Source organism: Protopterus annectens, chromosome 1.part0, assembly GCF_019279795.1.
Source record: "Protopterus annectens isolate FY-2018-M chromosome 1.part0, PAN1.0, whole genome shotgun sequence".
Lineage (NCBI taxonomy): Eukaryota > Metazoa > Chordata > Ceratodontiformes > Protopteridae > Protopterus > Protopterus annectens.
In genome coordinates this window covers 22,345,585-22,363,603 of record NC_056725.1, presented here as the reverse complement: position 1 = coordinate 22,363,603, position 18,019 = coordinate 22,345,585, and the positions used below count along the sequence as shown (strand labels likewise).

The window sequence follows — 18,019 nt, the reverse complement described above, 5'->3', positions numbered from 1 at the left end:
AGTAAGGCCCTGCTGGGTTCAATTCTGGTGGCAGATTCCCATTTTCTAGAAATGATTCTTTGGCAAAGTGCAAACTAAGCAGTACTGGTGAATATAGTAAAATAAATTAAGTGGGATCTTTATAAAAGGTTAGGAACAAATTATATAAAAAATGGGAAATGTGGGAATACAAGAAATGAGGTTTAAGAGAAGGTGGTATTGAAAGCACGGTTATGTTCAATTAACTGCATAGATGCGACATTCAATTGCAACCAAATACCACCTGCCCCTAGTGCTAAATTTAAACCAGACTGCCACTCCCCTCCTGCTAAGTACCAATCAGCACCTCACACATCACCGGAGCAACCCTGTCCCCTTAACCCATTTCCTTCTCCCATTCTTTCACACCCTGTTAGCACAGTCAGCCATCAAAATTTGGCCCACCCCCTAACAAAATGCAAGCAAAAAAAATACTAAATTACCCAAATGCCTATACTGTTTATTTTACCATCTCACTGCCTACGAACACTTGACCATTGTATTTACTACCCAAATGGTCAGACACCCACAACTTCAAACACTACCATCCTGAATATACCACCCTCTAAAATTACCACCCCTGTACAGCCACAAAACAATCCTAAAGACAGACTACATAAAACTTACTCCTAAAGCTCGGAATATCCCATCACTAACCTTATAACAGACATTCATCCCAACCCTGGCCCACCCACATCCAATAACCTCCACGCTCCTACCACAACCCCCACAGTCAAGCTACCCATGAATACTCCCACTAGTTCCCTCCTAGCATTTAAACTAAATATTAGAAATATTAAGATTCCCAACCTACACGCCCTTCTAGCAACCCACTCCCCAGACAGTCTTACAGAAACCTGGCTAAAACCCAGTACTACCGACAATGAGATACTACCTCCAAAATACAATATTCACCAGTTGGACCGTGCTACAAGGAAAGATGGGATAGCAGTCCTTTACAAAAATACTGACACCATTCAACCTCCCCAATTCAATAAAATGGATCTCCTCATAACCAAGCTACAGATTAACCAAAACAAAACCTTGCATGTGCATACATTCACCAGGCAACAACCTAAATACCCTAGATCATCTCCTTTACTGGTTATCCACTACCTACCCCCCAAGAAACCATAGTTGTGATTTTAACACCAACTGGCTCTTCTGACCCCCCCCCCCCACCCATATAAACTTATTTGGGTTTAAACAGACCATAACCTCTCCCTCTAGGATAAACAAGCCAACTGGGAAAGTATCCCACACTGGATCCTAGTCGATAACCAACCCCAACTGTACACAGCTGGTACTCTCCCCGATTACCTCAGTGACCATAGTCTAACCTACATCATAAAACATAAGGCAGGAAACCCTCACCAGCCCAAATATAAAAAGGAAAAACTGATGCTGCTATATTCCAAAATATAAAGCAGTTGACTGGTCAAAACTAAAAAAAATCCAACATTAGAGGCTGCCATAGATCAACACTAAATTCTTAAGTATCCTTGATTCCCATGCTCCAAGCACATACAATAAAAACTAGATCAAATACAGCACCATGGCTCAAGATACCAAAGCTAAAAATCAAAACTAGAAACAGAGCCTGAGCCAGCTGGAGAATTAAAGCCCCACTTAACCACCTAAAATATAGTCAACTTCGGAATGATGCAAAAAAACTTACTGGATAAAAAAGCTTCTACCAAAACCTCCTACAAAAAACACCATAACCCTCAAAAGTTCTGGGCAGCCTTAAATAAACTACTTTTCCAGGTCATTCCACCACCCCAACCCCAGCTAACTACATCCATAGTTCCCCAGAGACCATAGCTAGCGCCTTTAATAACTTTCACTGAAACGATCCAATCCTTGACAAATCAACTAACCCCCTCTAACTTAAGTCACATGCCTAATCTACCCAGTAATCACCCTGAATTTAGCTTCCAACCAATATACACTAGTTTATCAAAACACTAAAACCTACCACACTCACTGCTGATCTCCTCCCTGCAGAGGGCCTACAAATAGCTGCAGATGCCATTGTATATCCCATATCTATCCTAATAGACAGAACCTTATCTGAAAACACTATCCCCTCCCTCTGGAAAATCTGACTTCATCCCACTCCATAAAGGTGGCGGGTCCTCAGATATATCCAACTATTGACCCATTGCCACTCTCCACTTGCCAAAATAATGTAGAAATGTGTACACAATCAACTAATGCAATACCTTACACAGAATTACTATCCAACTCCCAGCATGGTTTCAGGCCATATCACAGCACCACCTCAGCCCTCCTTTCCTTCACTACTGCCATAAAACAGGAATGACAATAGGCTAACCTCCGCCCTCTTTCTTGACCTATCAAAAGGTTTTGACATGGTCAACCATGTTCTCATTCGTTCTTTAAAATCTATTTCCCTCAACAAGCCTATCCAGTGGTTCCATTCCTACCGGACTGGTAAACAGGTTGGTACTATGGCAGGGCAAACTCTCCAGCCAGCTACCTCACCGTGTCCCTCAAGGGTCCACACTAGGTCCATTTTTAACCTTCACACTATCCCCTAAAGCTACCTGCATTCAACATGCAGATTCCACTGATCTGCTCAGCCAACTCCCCATCTGAACTTCATACCTTAACCCAAAATACATTCAACACCATCGAGAACTGGCTCACCAACCAATGCCTACTTCTGAACCCCAATAAAACTAAACTTCTACTCTTCTCCCCCACTAGTAGATCCACCACACGTTCACTGTCACAACCATGGTACCACTATTTCCCCAGATAATCACAAACGGCTAGGGGCTATAAAAAGACACAAATTTGACCTACAGGTCAACAAAACCAATCAATAAGAAGCTTGGATCACTGTATATAAACATTTTTAACCCCACTGGTTAGGAATGCAATCGCCCAATCACACCTACTCATATGCAGACTGTACTCAAAACCAAATCGCAAGCAGTCCCCATAGCTACAATCATATTGCCAGATTTCGCCACTGGCTCCACCTATAGGGACCCACCACTGCCAGAACCTTAAACTAAACTAGAGTGGCTAGAACTGCCCAGCTTAATTCAATTCAACTCTTAATAGTGCACAAAATTTTGTACCAACCCGAGGATACCCCCTCAAGTAAGCCATATCGCAACCAGTTAGCCAATAAACTACTGGTCCAAACCCACAAAGCTAACTTTAGTGAATCCCCGTTTGCCAACTTTGTTGGTAAAACCTGGAATTAGTTGCCAAACTACATAACACTACAATCCTCAAAGTCTCTTAAAAAAACACAGCATCTCAGTGAATTGGTTAAGCACATGTACCAACCCTGATTAAGTTATAAACTAAAAAGCATATTCTGCAAGTATCAACTTGTATTAAGTCGCCAAGCTCTGCTTCCAATCTGATTCATCTTACTTTTAATGGAGTCTGTCCATGAGAATTGAGTGTTCCTACTAGGGAACACTACTAAGCCATTGTATATACTTTATAATGGTTTGCTTACTTGTGTAATCTATGCAAGTCTGTCTGTGAAGCTTTTCTCCCCAGGCTTCCACTGAAAATGGAAGTGTATCCAGTTGGACTATCCCAGTAAACAAATGCAAAATAAAAAAAATAAAATTTATAAAAATGTAATGTTTCCTCCCATACGTGATAATTCAATAAACAGCCAAATTATTGAACCCAGTATGGTAGAGATCATATGGTCAACAATTCAGTCCAAACTGACTTGGATCTCAGTACAGTGGGGGAATAAAGGAATTTGATATTTTTCCCCACTGTAGTGGGATCTGAGTTTATATATACAATCAAGAGGTGAGGGTGCAGGGAGACTTTCCCCCTACAAAAGCACTTTCCATGGGCATTTGGGTTCATATTTGACTAAATAGTAGACCACATTGTCTCAACCATATGGTTTGACAATTTGGCCATGTACTTTGAAATGGCTCAAAAAGTATCCCCATCAAGTAACTAAAAATCAGCCAAGGAATTTGATCAAGTGGTCACTAATTAATCCACTCAATAAGCATCCCCTGCCCCAATTTGATGGCTTGGGTAAGCTTGCTAAAATCTGCTCCAAGATAGCATTATTTCTTCATCAGCAAAAGAAAAAAGGGCAATACTGCTGATCACCAGTTGACAAGCTACATGTAAAGCTTTCTCAGATTTTAGAGAGAAGTTGAAAGTTACAAACAGAAGCTTGAACTTTCAAATGTTTAAATTGGGAACAAAAGTGCACTCCTCTACCCAACTTGCACAAATGTTATCCCATCATGGAGGGCAAAGACAACTGATACGCATGTATCAAACATTCCTCCGTTATTAACAGGCATATCCATGGTTCTACAGTTGGGCACCATGTCTTCAGTCCCTCCTCAGCTTAGCCCTCATATGTCTTAATCACTAGCCCAGTAATACAAAACACTAATTATGGGACCATTATAAATTTGTTCACTTTTGAATTTTCAGAGCACTATAGCTCCAACTGAGAGCTTAAGAATCAGAGACAAAGGCACAAGTTAGGGACTGGTATTAAATCTTGCTCTTAGAAAATTGCTAGAATATTTTTTTGGATTAGTATGCATTTGCTAAAGGATACAACATCTGAAATCTAAAATTGCCCTTCACTTAGCAACTGCCAGTTTGGAAGAAAACTACAAAAGGACAATATCCAGAATATTCATTCAGCCCAAAATCCCCATGTTGGTACAAGATAAGCAGTAGCTTCAATAATTCAGTTTTGGGAGAGGTCTCCCTGCAAATGAGGTTTGCATTCAAATCACTCCATGCGATTACAAGTTCAAAATGTTGAACACATCGTTAATTCAGTATTAAAGCTAAAATTCATTTAGTGTATGATGCATAAAACATTTGTCCCCTATTCTAATGCGGACAGGAAAGCTTCAGCCAAGAGATTTGACCTTAAAGTTTAGTGAACATGGAATCTCAACCCAATCCATTTTTCCTAAAGCCGATACCACCATAGCCTTGGATGTTACAGTAAACCACCATGTTTGAACCATGTCTCCCTAAATTGTACATTTCCTCCTCCGTTTAGAGAAGTTTACAATTGAGTACTGCATAGCAAAGGGTCAACTGCAATAGCCTTATAAGAGGTGCTTTTGCCTCAATCCCAGCACCAATTTCTTAAGACCAATGTGAATTCTAGTATAGCTTAAATGCAGTTTGCCTAAGTGATAAAGGTTATTTAAACATTAACAGAAAACAGTTGCATAGAAATGGAGGTGTGTAATGGACTGGCTACAAGGAAAATCTGTATATGTAATTTGCTCCTCCCCTTTTCAAAGATCCCACTTGCAGTTCTTATAGTTTATAAGAGTTAAATGCAGTTGGTTTAGATGGACTGCCATTTTGTAATTTGACAGTCAGCAGAATTAAATGGATTGTCAACTACATCTAGGCAATTCAGATGCTTTTTGAAGCAGCACTTCGTTACAGCCATTTGTTCACCCAATTTTTCTGACAGAAGTCTATAAGGAATTTTTAAATCTTCAGACTCATTACACTCTATATATATATATATATATATATATATATATATAAAAACTACAGTTACCTCTTTTCCATCATACCTCCAACAGCATTTGCTAGCTACCCAAGGAAATACTTTGGATATTCCTAAACCTCTAGGACTGTTGCATAACTGGGAGCCATGAATGTCCTCCCACTATTCTCTCGTAAATTACCTTTTCGGTCTCTTCCCAATTTTTTGGGACCTCTGATAATTTTATTATGGCAAAAGTGTTGAATCACCACTTCATCAGCATCGTGTTCCAAGGTGCAACTAAAAACCCTACCAGAGCAGGTCTCAAGATTCCATTAACCCTCTTCGCCTTACTCCAAATCACTCCTTAGTAAGGAAAACAGTATAGCCTATAGTCCAAACAGTGGCCTCATCCCACTTTCCCCTCTAGTATTGGTTCCCTCGCCAGTTCTCCAGTAAATTCCAGTCTTCCCTTGGACATTTTCTTGCCCCTACTTTTGTAGTTGTCCCTACTGTCAAACTCTATTCTAAGAAATAATCCAACATGAGGGGTACACTTCCTGCTACTTCATAAACTATTCTGTATGGTCATTCTCCTTAAGGATCTGTATTCAAAAAAATCACACTTTTGAACTTGCTCCCTCCACCACCACTTTTCCATTTTTAATCTTCTGCTAGTCTTAACTGCATAGCTTTAATCTATCCCTTCAAATCAGATCATAAGCCACCTTGTTCTATTGGGAAGCTCAGCTCATCCAACTCTTGTCCTCTCCCTCATAGAAATTCTTACTGTCCACAACTTTTCTTCCAGTGGAGAAAAATGCGCCAGAGTTATGTAATAAAGGGACTAAACATTATTCACTGCTTTCCATCTTTCGTTCCATATACAGAGCTTCCAGTTTCTCAGGTTTTTGTATCTTCTCTTCCCACATATCCTTAGCCATAACAGAAGCCTTTATAATCCATCTTCTTAAATGCTTCATCTGGTCTCCCCAGAGGTATGGCTATTGCTGGAATTCAAAGGGATAAATAGTTTTATAGCTATAATCTATTTTCTTAATTTTGCATCCTGAAAGACTTCAGTCTCAAGTGTTCCACAGCACAGATTTTGTGCATAAATCCAGAAAAGGCCATCTGCAAATAAAGCCAACTTTTGATCATCATCAATTATGCCCTTGCATTTCTGAGTCCCTTATGTCAGTTCTCTTATAAAGCCAATAGCCCAGGGAAGTAAAGAAACCCACCTGGTTCCTCTTCAGAGAAGCCCTTCCACTAATTCTTGCCTCAGATCAGTTATACATCTTCAAAATTAACCTTAGTGCATCAGGGAATGCAAATGCTTCCACTGGCCTACTCAGAAACCCAGGTTACTCTATCAAATGCTTTCACTGCATCAATACCTACCAGTGGTATTCTTACATTCTGCTTCCCTGTGGATCATTGTTCTATCGCCACACAACCTTGATCTAGTTATCAATTTTGACAGCACTTTTGCTATTCTTTTAGCCCATATACACAAATGCCTCAATGGTTTAAAATCAAAATGGGTTTGTATGAAGCTGGGTCTGAGTTTAGTCTTTGGTGGCTACATTGTTGGACTTCCTCCAATACTGCTAAAATATTCCAGACCTTCATCACTTTCTTCCCTTCAAACCTCCCCACCTAGGAGTAATATTCCCTGCTGAAAGTGGATTTCTCCCAAAACTATATTAAGCTCCATAGCAGTTTTTGATGGAATAAAAATTCATTCCAGCATAATCCTATGCCATTACCAACAGCACCTTGCTACCATAAATCTACCATATGTTTCCTCTCACTATTGAAACCCCAATTACTCATTTCTCATCCCCAATTTTGTTGGAAATCCATCCTGAAACCCTGTCAAATTCACATGCTCACTTCTTTCCAAACAAGTCTTCAGCAGCATTGCTATTTGCACTCATTTTCTTGACCAGACCCTGTAAGGCCATTATGTTGCAAGATATGGCTAGAGGAGCCTTTATAAGCAATTTCCATCCATTACATATGAAAGTAGAATTAAAAACCCGGACATTACATGCACACACTATTAGGTTAATCTTTCATGCAGTTTTTAGTCTTCATTTGAAACGGTCATTCAAAAAACTTAGTCTTTAGCAACTAAATACATTTTCAAAACACCCATCATACCCTATTAACTTAAGTTGCAAAACTATGTACACCTTCAAGTTTAAACCTCCAGATAGAAGCAATTGACAGACAGCTGCATGCACAGGCATTAACCAATCTAAAATGTTACCCATGCTAAAACACACTACAAACCAAGTTTTCACTTACAATTGATTGCAGTTTTTACCTCTGTTCCCCTCATGTGAAAAACAGCCCGAATGCCTTCAGAAAACTAACTTTTAGCCCAAAATATGTGCACAATGCACTCTTCTATTAAATGCATTAGCATATCTTAAGACTATTAAGAGGGTGCCCTCATTCACATCACATGGATTCCAAACTTTCTCCAGCCTGCCATTGTACTTTTAAAGTGCATTTTACTTAGCAAGGAATATTCATAACTCAAGATTATTGCTTGGACCTGCAAACAGCTCGTCCCCATGTAGTAAACAAATCACAAATTTCATTCAGAACAGAATATACAATTTTCTTCAGCTGCAGCCTTAGATTCCCACCGAACATTCATTGTTTTTTTTACAAAAAGCTCATTTATAGCTTAAATGAAAGGTATTACTCTAGACAGTCATCCTTGTAAAATGGGATTACTACACATTTACACCCCATCCCAGTGGTCCAAGATCACAGCATATTAAAATTGCTTTTGTCCAGCCTATTTCTTAACTAGAGTACTTGCTTATTTTAAGCAGTCACTGAAGAGACTCACCCATATTTAAAATACTCCTGACTACACTAAACTGTTAATACATGCACCATGCAATTTATATCTTGAAAATGTTCAATGCAAATACTTTACTGCTAAACTGACAGATTACATAATGCCAGGAACAAGGCCTTCGGCACCTTCAAGATATCTCCATTCTCCCTAGATTTTGTGCCATAGGAGCAGAACTAAATTGGTTTAAGTTGCAGAATTACTTGTGTCCTCTGGATGTGGTTTAAAGGCCCTGCGGGTCCATTAATATTTTGAGTAGTGTGCTAGTCCCGAGATTTCTGCTGAGGCCATAGAAAAATCACTAGCTAGCCCTCACATAGTTGGTTATTTTTTTAAGTGAATAGGTGAAAATCCAAGACCTTGCTTTACTGTTTCAGAAATCAGATGAAGGCTTTGTGCCCAGGATGTAGGAGACTGCAGTTACTCCATTTCAGAAATGTAAACCCAGTAGTACTGTTGATACGCGAGGCCAATGGGCCTTGCATGCATACTAGGAAAAAGTTTCTAGCATACCATACATTTAATGCACGTTTGAAAACAAGCTCAGGTATTTTCCAGTATGGTTTCCAAACTTGTAAATTATAAGTTTGAGGCAGGAATGACTAGTCATTAGCTCTTTGGATAATGGTTTTGCAGTTGCAATTTAGATATGGCAAGACTTTTAACAAGGTCTCATGCCATTGGATATGGTTAAGCTGAAAACTGAACCATATGTGGTAAGGTGTGTGGCAGACTGGCTAAAACAGGAAATACAAGGCTAGAATAAGACTGTAGCTTTGAATACAAATGTATTGAGGGGCATTCCTTGGAGCTCTGTTGGGTCCCCAGCTTTTTGGTCTCAATATCAGATTGTCCTCTCAAAGGGTGTGCAAGTTTGTGGATGACATTACAATGTTCTGTAATATACATCCATTCACTCCGAGGTTACCTGGACAGCTTATCCAAAGACTTTAAGAGCATGAAGTTAAATTAAATTATGCTCTTTTGGCACTAATCATACCTACCCATATGCCCTAGACAATCCCACATATTACAAGAGACCACCTTTCCATACTACTAGAATGGACCTTTGAAGTTTGTGTATATCAAGTTAATGGTTACGCGTTATGGATAGTTTAGGATTATGCATCTTACTGCTAGGGATAAGATTTGTCCCAGTTAAGATGTTTGGCCTATTGACTACTTAATGTTCAAAGTCTCCCCTGCATACAGAGGACAAACAAGGCATACATCTGGGCTAAAGCTGATGTCAAACATAAATGACTCAGTCCCAGGGTTTGGATAACATATCATTGACCATCTTATCTCTAACCTGTGGAACTTGTTTAACTTGCTTATGTAATCTCTGTAAATAGTCCGTTTGTAATATGTAATGCTGGTATTATGTAATGCTGTATCTGCTTACCCTTGGAGCTTTTCTCCCCGGGCTACCGCTGAAAATGGACATGCATCCAGTAGGACTATCCCGGTCAACAAATGTAAAATAAAATTAGAACAATAGTCTCTGTACTCCAATTATATAATTGCCTGTATAGTTCCTAAATGTCTTAAGGATATTATAGCTGCTATATTGGGCACATCAATGCCCATCTAGGAATAGAAGTCTAAATTAAGCTTCCATCAGTTAGCACCTTAAATGCTTCCTTTCAGATATGGGAGGTTGTGGATTTTGCTGTAAACAGATTAGAAGTTGATCTACTGGATTCTTGTTCCAAGATTATGCTATTGGATGAGTAGTTAGGCAAACGTAAATGCCTGTCCCAGGGTTTGGATAACATATTATTGACTATCTTACAAGATGTTGAACGGAAAGGCAGCCATTACTCTGAAATACAAAACAGCCTGCAACACTGCAGTGCAGCTCTGGGAAAAATTTCTAAACCCACTTAAACAGAATCACCTATTGCTGGCGTTAGAGGGCCATTACCTTTACTATCTTTAGACGGAATCATGGCCTCTTCACTAAGACTAGCTAGAAAACTAGCATTTTATGAGGGAACATTTCCTTCCAAGTCATCCAAAAAGACTTGGAATAGCAGCAGCCCAGCTTTCCTAGTGCATGCCCTTTTTTCTACTCTATGCTGTAGCAATGCATGTCACCCTGACCCAAATATGACCTTGGCATTAAATTGTCTTCTCCTGATGCACCACATCGCTGCACAATATCTGTAGTGGAGTGGTTTTAATCATTTTTACTGAACATCCAACTCCTTTATTTCAGGAATTGGTTATTCTGCTCAGAAAATGTTCCAGTGTTAATGCACATTTCAGTTCCCATCTTCAGTCACCATTCTCTTGGACCTACATAAATCAGCCTGGGTCTAAATGATTTTTTGGCTCTGCTCATCCCATTTTAGTAAATGCCACCATTTATTACAGATGTGCTTGTCAAGAGTAACGTGCATACATTTAATACATTGCCTCAGAGCACCTTTCAATAAGATTAAACAATTACTAGTAAGAATGCTGTATTGAAAAGAGGAAAATTCTAGTTTCCTCCGATACCCTGGCATTACTGTAGCACCAAAGTGTTGCTTTGCAGTAACACCCTATTGGGAGTTGTAGTATAGTGCCATTTTGCTCTCATTTGCAAAGGGGATAAGAAACTAGAATGTTAGGCTGATAAAGTCTGTTATGCTGATTGTACTGAAATAGAGTTCAAGAGCAAGTCTAGCAACCAAGGCAACTAGATTCAACAATGCTTAAAGCCTGTAAAACATTAAAATGTTGGGAAGTTTTATAACTGAGGTTAATGAATTAAAGACCCAGCCACAAATACCTGGTCACCCTATTCATACAGATAGGCAGCATGGTTTAAAAAGGGGAAGTTGCAAAAATAAAAACCTTGAGGGTCCTAAACTTCACTCTGCCAAGGTCTACGAATAAAATATTGGAACTTGATAATTTCCATAACTGGAACTGCACACAATCCACTCTGCAATAGATTAGCAGATGCTGGTTTGGCTACAGTCAACTCAAACCTGAACAGTTTGGGTCCACAGTTTGAGATGCTGCTCATCTCATTCCTCACCAGATTGTTACAAGCACATACACCGCCCTTGGGGAATACTACTCCTCCCCCTCCACGACAGCTACCCACTGCATTTTAGACACCAATTAGCAGATCAACTATTCTCTGGTAATAGTTCAGAATTAGACAACCAATAGAAGTACTCAACCACATGTTATTTAACTTTGGATGGATACATTTTACAGTTAATCTACAAACTCAGCTTTATGATTTCACAGCCATTAACAGATGCAGACTTACCTTTTGCCACATTTCCTTGCTGCAATCCACTATTTTACCTACAAATGGATTCACTGCTGCATTAGACACCAGAATGTCAATCGCACCATGCTGCTCTAGAGTCTGTAATAAAAAAAGGGGTTATTCTTGTGATGCCCAAAAATATTAAGTTAAGCAGGAGCACACTACACATTTACTCTATGGGTAACCTCCATGGTACAAGGCAAGCACTAAGTCTGCACTGTACCTCACACATTAAAGCAATTAATCCGTTTTACATCTCCCAGATAGTTGACTTCAAAACATTTGACAGATTTTTCTTCCAACATAAAGGACCACATCAAAAATAAAAAACAGGGATTTATTCTACATACAAGTGTACTTGAAACATGTCAGAAGAGATTGGTCCTTTTAGTGTTATAATTTAATTGGATACACCATGCAGAAACTCAATGGAGTACGTTTGCAGTAGCCTCCATGAAGGAGACCATCCTGGCTCCATCCACTTCAGAGTAGCAAATTAGGTTCTGTAAGCCAGTGTAGTACTTTATAAAATGTCAAGAGACAACAAATAGTGTAACCAAGACCTGCATTAGTGATACTGCAGGCAGAGCATTAGATAGGACCCAGTCTACATACCATAACCTTTCCTAAGCTTGTGTTAATTAGTAGGCAGACTGATGAATCCATCTTTAGGACCTGGCAGGGATTTCCCCCTTTTAACTGCACCACCAACCCTGGCATTATGAAAGCCACACTGGTTCCATTTCATCTCTCAAGTCTACCTTATTACAACTCATTTCATACTTTCTTAAAGGGTCTGTCACACATTCAAGGTAAAGGCTTCAATAGATGGGAAGTTGAGAGCTATGGTTCCGTTGGTCTTAAAAAAAGGCAGCCCCTAAAGGGAATAAGTCACATCTGAAGATCTTTCATAACCTCTTTGAAAGTTTGAGGAAGCCTTGAAAATGTACATCTCATCCCTATTCTGGATGCATTCTTAAGTAGTCTCTGGCAGTCTACCTCAAGTACATTCTGCTACAAGATTCCCTCCTCTCATTTGCTGTTGGAAGCACAGAAAGTACAGTCACTCCCTTTAATCCTCCCACTGCATTTTAGAGTCAGAATACTAGACTGCCCAGCCAACAGCCAATCCAGTTTTTAAACTTGAAGTTGCCCATCTTTACTATAAACTTTGGAAGCTTCTCCTAGAAGCCAGTCATCTGCACACAATAGTGAGAAACAAAGTAGGAAAAAGCGCCCCTCGAGTGCAAAAAGCTACTTTCCCCATTCTTCCTACCTGCAGTGCTGCAATATCAACGTATTAACCTTTCTGCATCATTGGGGGTGCAGACTGTCAATTACTGGACAGCTTAAAAATCTCCCTCAGGAATCACCTTGGGATTAGTTCACTGGTACATACTAAACTATTGACCAGGGAGGTCTTTAGAAGCTTAGCTATAAATGCCTATGAAGTATACAGCCCTATTTTAAGCACGAATAGCACAAAAATATGAACCTTTACATATTGCTCCTATGCATGAGGAACAAGAGTGCTAAACCAGGGATGGGTTTGCAGTTACACTATCAAAAATGTAATCTGGACAAATGGATGGGTAACAGTACTTTGCTTTATGTGGCAAAGAATGCTCCAAAGTAGTGGTATTCTCATGTGTACATCTCTAATTGTAACAGAGATGGAGGGGGGTGTTTATGCCTCATTGAGCTTGTGAACATTCAGCAGGTCTGACAGGTTAAGACCTGCACCAAGATGGCCCCTTAGTAGCCTGTAGGATGCAGAAGAGGGACAGAATTTTGATGTGGTCATAGTTATGCTTTGGGTCCTTAATTTCAAGTCCTGTGGGCATTCAAGTAGTTTCAAATTGGATTGTTACCAAAGGGGGCATACTCTGGTCTGAGTGCAGAATATAATGGAATGATCACACGCCTAGACCTGAACATTGTACTTTTTGTAATCTGCAATTACACTTGTGTACAATAGTGGACACAGTGACCAAAGCAGTCTGCATAGGTCCCCAACTACTGAAGTTAGATACTAGTTTTCTGAAGGATTACACATTGGAGTGAGAAAGGCCTTCTGAGGAGGTTTGTCAGTATACACTCCAGAGATACAAAGTTTACAGTCCAATACTGCCAGATTTACCAGATCAAAAATGCTGAGGCATAGGAGAAACATTCGAAAAGACATTCGGCAAAATTAGTTCCAGATTAGAATTGCAAGTAGCACTCAAAAGGGAATGTCTGGAAACAGTAATCCATTCCAGGATTTGAATACTTTTTCTGGATGAACATTTTAAAGTTTTGCAAGTTATATTGATAACTATATGAACAAGTATCAGGAGAATTTAAGAATTTGTAGTTTGTGACAGATAATTTAAGGATATCTACTGGACGTTGAGACTTCAGGTTCAGTCAACTTAGTATGGTTTGACATTACCATAATATCCATAGTAGCAAGCAAAAGAAACTGCATCCATAATATTCCACATGTGCCAATGGAAAGTTGACCGCCTCAGTGGAATTTTATTTTACATTTGACTGGGATAGTCCGACTGGATATATGTCCATTTTCAGCAGAGGCCCGGGGAGAAAAGCTCCAAGGTTGACTGACAAACAAAGATGCTTTTAGAAAAAAGTTGTATACATTCAGCACAGCAATAACGATGGTAGTTACAGAAGAACATATACAGTAGATCTATACATACAGTAGTTGCATTGCTTGCAGAGGGTACATGACATTCATACTGGATCAGGTACAAATTCTGGCTAGGAATGTTTGTGTGTTGACAATCTGGCTAAAGCAGATAACTGATAAATGGATATTCATATATGGATATATGACACATGGATAAATGTGTAACATTTACTAACCAGGGAGAAAGCTCACAGTACGCTTGTTTTTCTACATACCCAGTTCAACCATTAGAGATTCCTAGGAGAAAGTTAGTTGTAAATGTCCAAAGTCCCAGATGGGCAAGTAAATACCCCCCCCTCCCCCCCCAAAAAAAAAATAACCACATCAAGGAATAAAGCTATACAGCCAAGAGCAGGCTTGCAATATGAATGTACATAAAGAAAAAAATATAGTCAACCTTCTCTTCAAAAGAAAAGATACTATGCCCATATGTTCCACTTTGTGCAAGAAAGACAACTAGGAAGGAAGCTTACAACATGGCTAAACTGTATTTAAAGTTATTTGATAAAGGACTGTTCCTGAGCAGAGACTGAGGTTAAGGACCAACAAATTTTAAGTTGTAAAGACTTGACAAAAGTTGTACAGCAGTTGTAATACAAGTTTCTCCATACACAAAGCTCTTCAGCGAGTTGAGAGAAAGTTGAATGTCCAGGACACCCACACACAAGCACACTACTCATGGTCTTATCACTAGTTAGGAATTCAGTGAACCTTTAACCCTTCTCCAGGTGTTGCTTAAAATGTGGTGGGTAAAATGAGATAGACATGTGAGTATGCATACAGCCAGTTTCGACCACTTGTATAACTATATACTTCATATTTGCTTGAAATCAGCTGAATTCATGAATGGCCCACAAATGCATCTCAGCTCACTTATAGCACAAGTGCACAGTACAAATTCCCTGACCACAAGTTTTGCTCAAGAATCAGAAACAAATCAGTAACTGCAGTTAAATACCTTACGTACTTCTAGACAAAGCCCAACTAGTTGGACAAAAGTGACTAATTTTAAATTATATGCATTTGTCAGCCAGGTAAACCCCGTGGGCAGACTGCCACTTAAGTGACCAGGGAACATTTTCTAGTTTGGAGTTGCCTGCCACTTTGAGTGTTGCATAAATAGGGACGTACATTCTTTGAACTCAAAACTAGGTATTCAATCACTAGCATCAGAGACTGACTTTAGTGATTTACTTTTTATAATATATCCTTGACCAGGTTTAGTCTCACTAGGTTACAGGCCTCTTCAGGGGGGACCCAAGGTGGTCATTTATACTGCTAAGGGAAAATTTAGCCAGGGTACCTTTTCAATAGGTGCAGTGGGATCTTTTCCATGCACCAGAGTTGCTACCAACTTGGGCATATAGGACCTCTACATCTCATCCAAAAGGAGAACACAAGTGTAGTACTGCAGCGTCAATTAGTCTACCTGGTGTGTAAAAATAGACCTTCTGCAACAAGTGTGAGGGTGTTTCCTCAATGACCAAGCTGAGTAAAAGAACAAAATTAAAATTAGTGACGTTCTGCAAATTAAACAGGGGAAATTAAAGTTAACAGGTTTTAAAGCAGCATGCATTTTCAGACCATCTGAATTATGAAACTGGCATGACTGACCATAAACCTCAAGGATTAACCCTCAGCGATTTGGCAGAAAAAGGAAAACACATGGTTAGAGTTCCTGCAAAGGATTAATGCATTACCCCTATTGGCAAGCTGCTTCCTGTAGCCAACAGTACAGGGTTCGATTCTACCTCTCGAGTGATTAAGATCCTTAACCAGAGAAATCATGGGTTGCTTTTACCTGGTTTAAAAATTAGAAAAAGAAGTCACATGCCCCATGTAGTGATACGCAGTTTAAGAGCACAGTGGGATCATGGTCATATAAGGACAGAGTCATAGTAATGGATTATTGCCCCACTCCCCCTGCAGCCAAACCAACATCCCACAACTTCCCTCTCCCCAGTTATGATACACTGTATGCACAATGTCAGATTACTTTTAGTGACAAATTTGGTTTACTGCAAAAACACAGACAGCCATTTAATAAACATGCCCTCATAATGAAAGCATGGGCAACAGTAAACTTTACTTTGAAACCATTTATTGAAAATGCACTCACTATTAAACTCCTAATTTCACACATTTGTTTGTGCCTGAAACAAATGTATTCTTACTATTTTAAGATTAAAAATTCATGCTCTGCAGCTTATTCAAAGCAGTCAGTTAAAACAAACTGAGGACAGTACCAAAAAAGATGGCTCATGGTCCATTTGCCATGACCTTCCTTTACAACTTTGGAATGCAGGACACTGACAGATGTGATCCATTACAGCCACTTGTACAACTGTGTGCATTCATATGCTTGCGATAAAAAAACAAGCATTTAAGCTCACTACCATGAGAAAGAGTACATCCCACTGAAGAATCCACACGCCCCCACAACTTCAAGAATGACAAAACTTCATCCACACCACCTTTTTACCCCCATTTTGCATATGGAGTCAAGTCACTTAAGTTGCAATCTAGTCAATTCACACTTCCTGGTTAGCCCTGCCATAAACATCAAGAACAGATTTAAAGATACATTAGCAGCTTGAAGGATAAGGTCAAACTCATGCGTGACATTTGGTGATTGTAGTTCAGGACAATACCAGAAAGCCACAAATTTAAGAGCAAAATTCAGTAAATGCTCAAGGATTCTGGACAAAGCCAAAAACTGGGGGGAGGCCCCGAAAGGGTCATTTTTAATGCTAAAATATGACCATGTGTTTTTAATTTTGGTTTAGTTGAAATTAATACTATTTTATCTGTTACCGAGGTAAACCCACTGGAAAAAGTAATACTGGGTAATCCCAAAAATTAAGTGCTCAATCACCATAAGCAAATGGATGTGGGAGGATTCAAACCCTGTACTCTGACAACTGGTGTGGAAGATTAAGGCTGCAGCTCAATGGTACAGAATTGTATTCTCTCAGAGACAAATTCTTAATTGGGAGACTACTTAACTTGGACATTTACACACTACTCCCTGGACCTTGTTCACCAGCATGGGTAGATTTCAAAACCCCACAAAAGAAATTGGAGATGCTAAACTGGATGTTTAATGCAACTCTTCTGTTGCTCAAAAATCAGGTGGGACTCAAATATTTGTGCTAGGGCTTAAATCAGTGTTGGGTTGAGTTTACTTTAGGAATTTAGGCATCACAAGAAATGTGTCTGCTGGTTAGAAATCAGCTGCTCTTTAGAGTTTACTTTGATACTTACTTTAGGGGCACTCACAGGAAGCATGCGACCCCCCCAGTACAGCCACACTAAGTGAGGTGCCACAGAAATCAGTGTTATGCCTTTCTATTTTGCATTTATTTTGCAGACAAACTCAAACTTGGTTGACAGCTTGCTGCAGACAAGCTGGGTGTTATCAACTCATCCAATTATACCCATAGCTCCAGCAAGGGTTGGTGCATGCACGCAACTTGGGATTCGGTATACCAGATAAATGCATAAAAGTTCCGCATAGTAGTATTTGGTAGAAGAGCTGTTTCCTCTGGAGTAAAATTTATAACTAGGTGGGAAGAGATCTGTGCACTTGGACAACTTCTCAAATATTCATGTTGGTCAGGAAACTATCAAGGGAATGTCTTCAAGAAC

At 39.5% G+C, this 18,019-nt stretch overlaps 1 protein-coding gene across 2 annotated transcripts in view; it reads right to left on the bottom strand.

Moving 5' to 3' along the window:
• The window catches only part of LOC122808471 (dehydrogenase/reductase SDR family member 4-like), a 501,584-nt gene that overhangs the window by 316,229 nt on the left and 167,336 nt on the right, over positions 1-18,019 (bottom strand). For both annotated transcript variants that reach the window (XM_044079461.1, XM_044079529.1), the window contains exon 3: positions 11,677-11,778. In XM_044079461.1, coding sequence (XP_043935396.1) covers positions 11,677-11,778 — 102 coding nt within the window. The remainder of the gene's footprint in view (positions 1-11,676; positions 11,779-18,019) is intronic.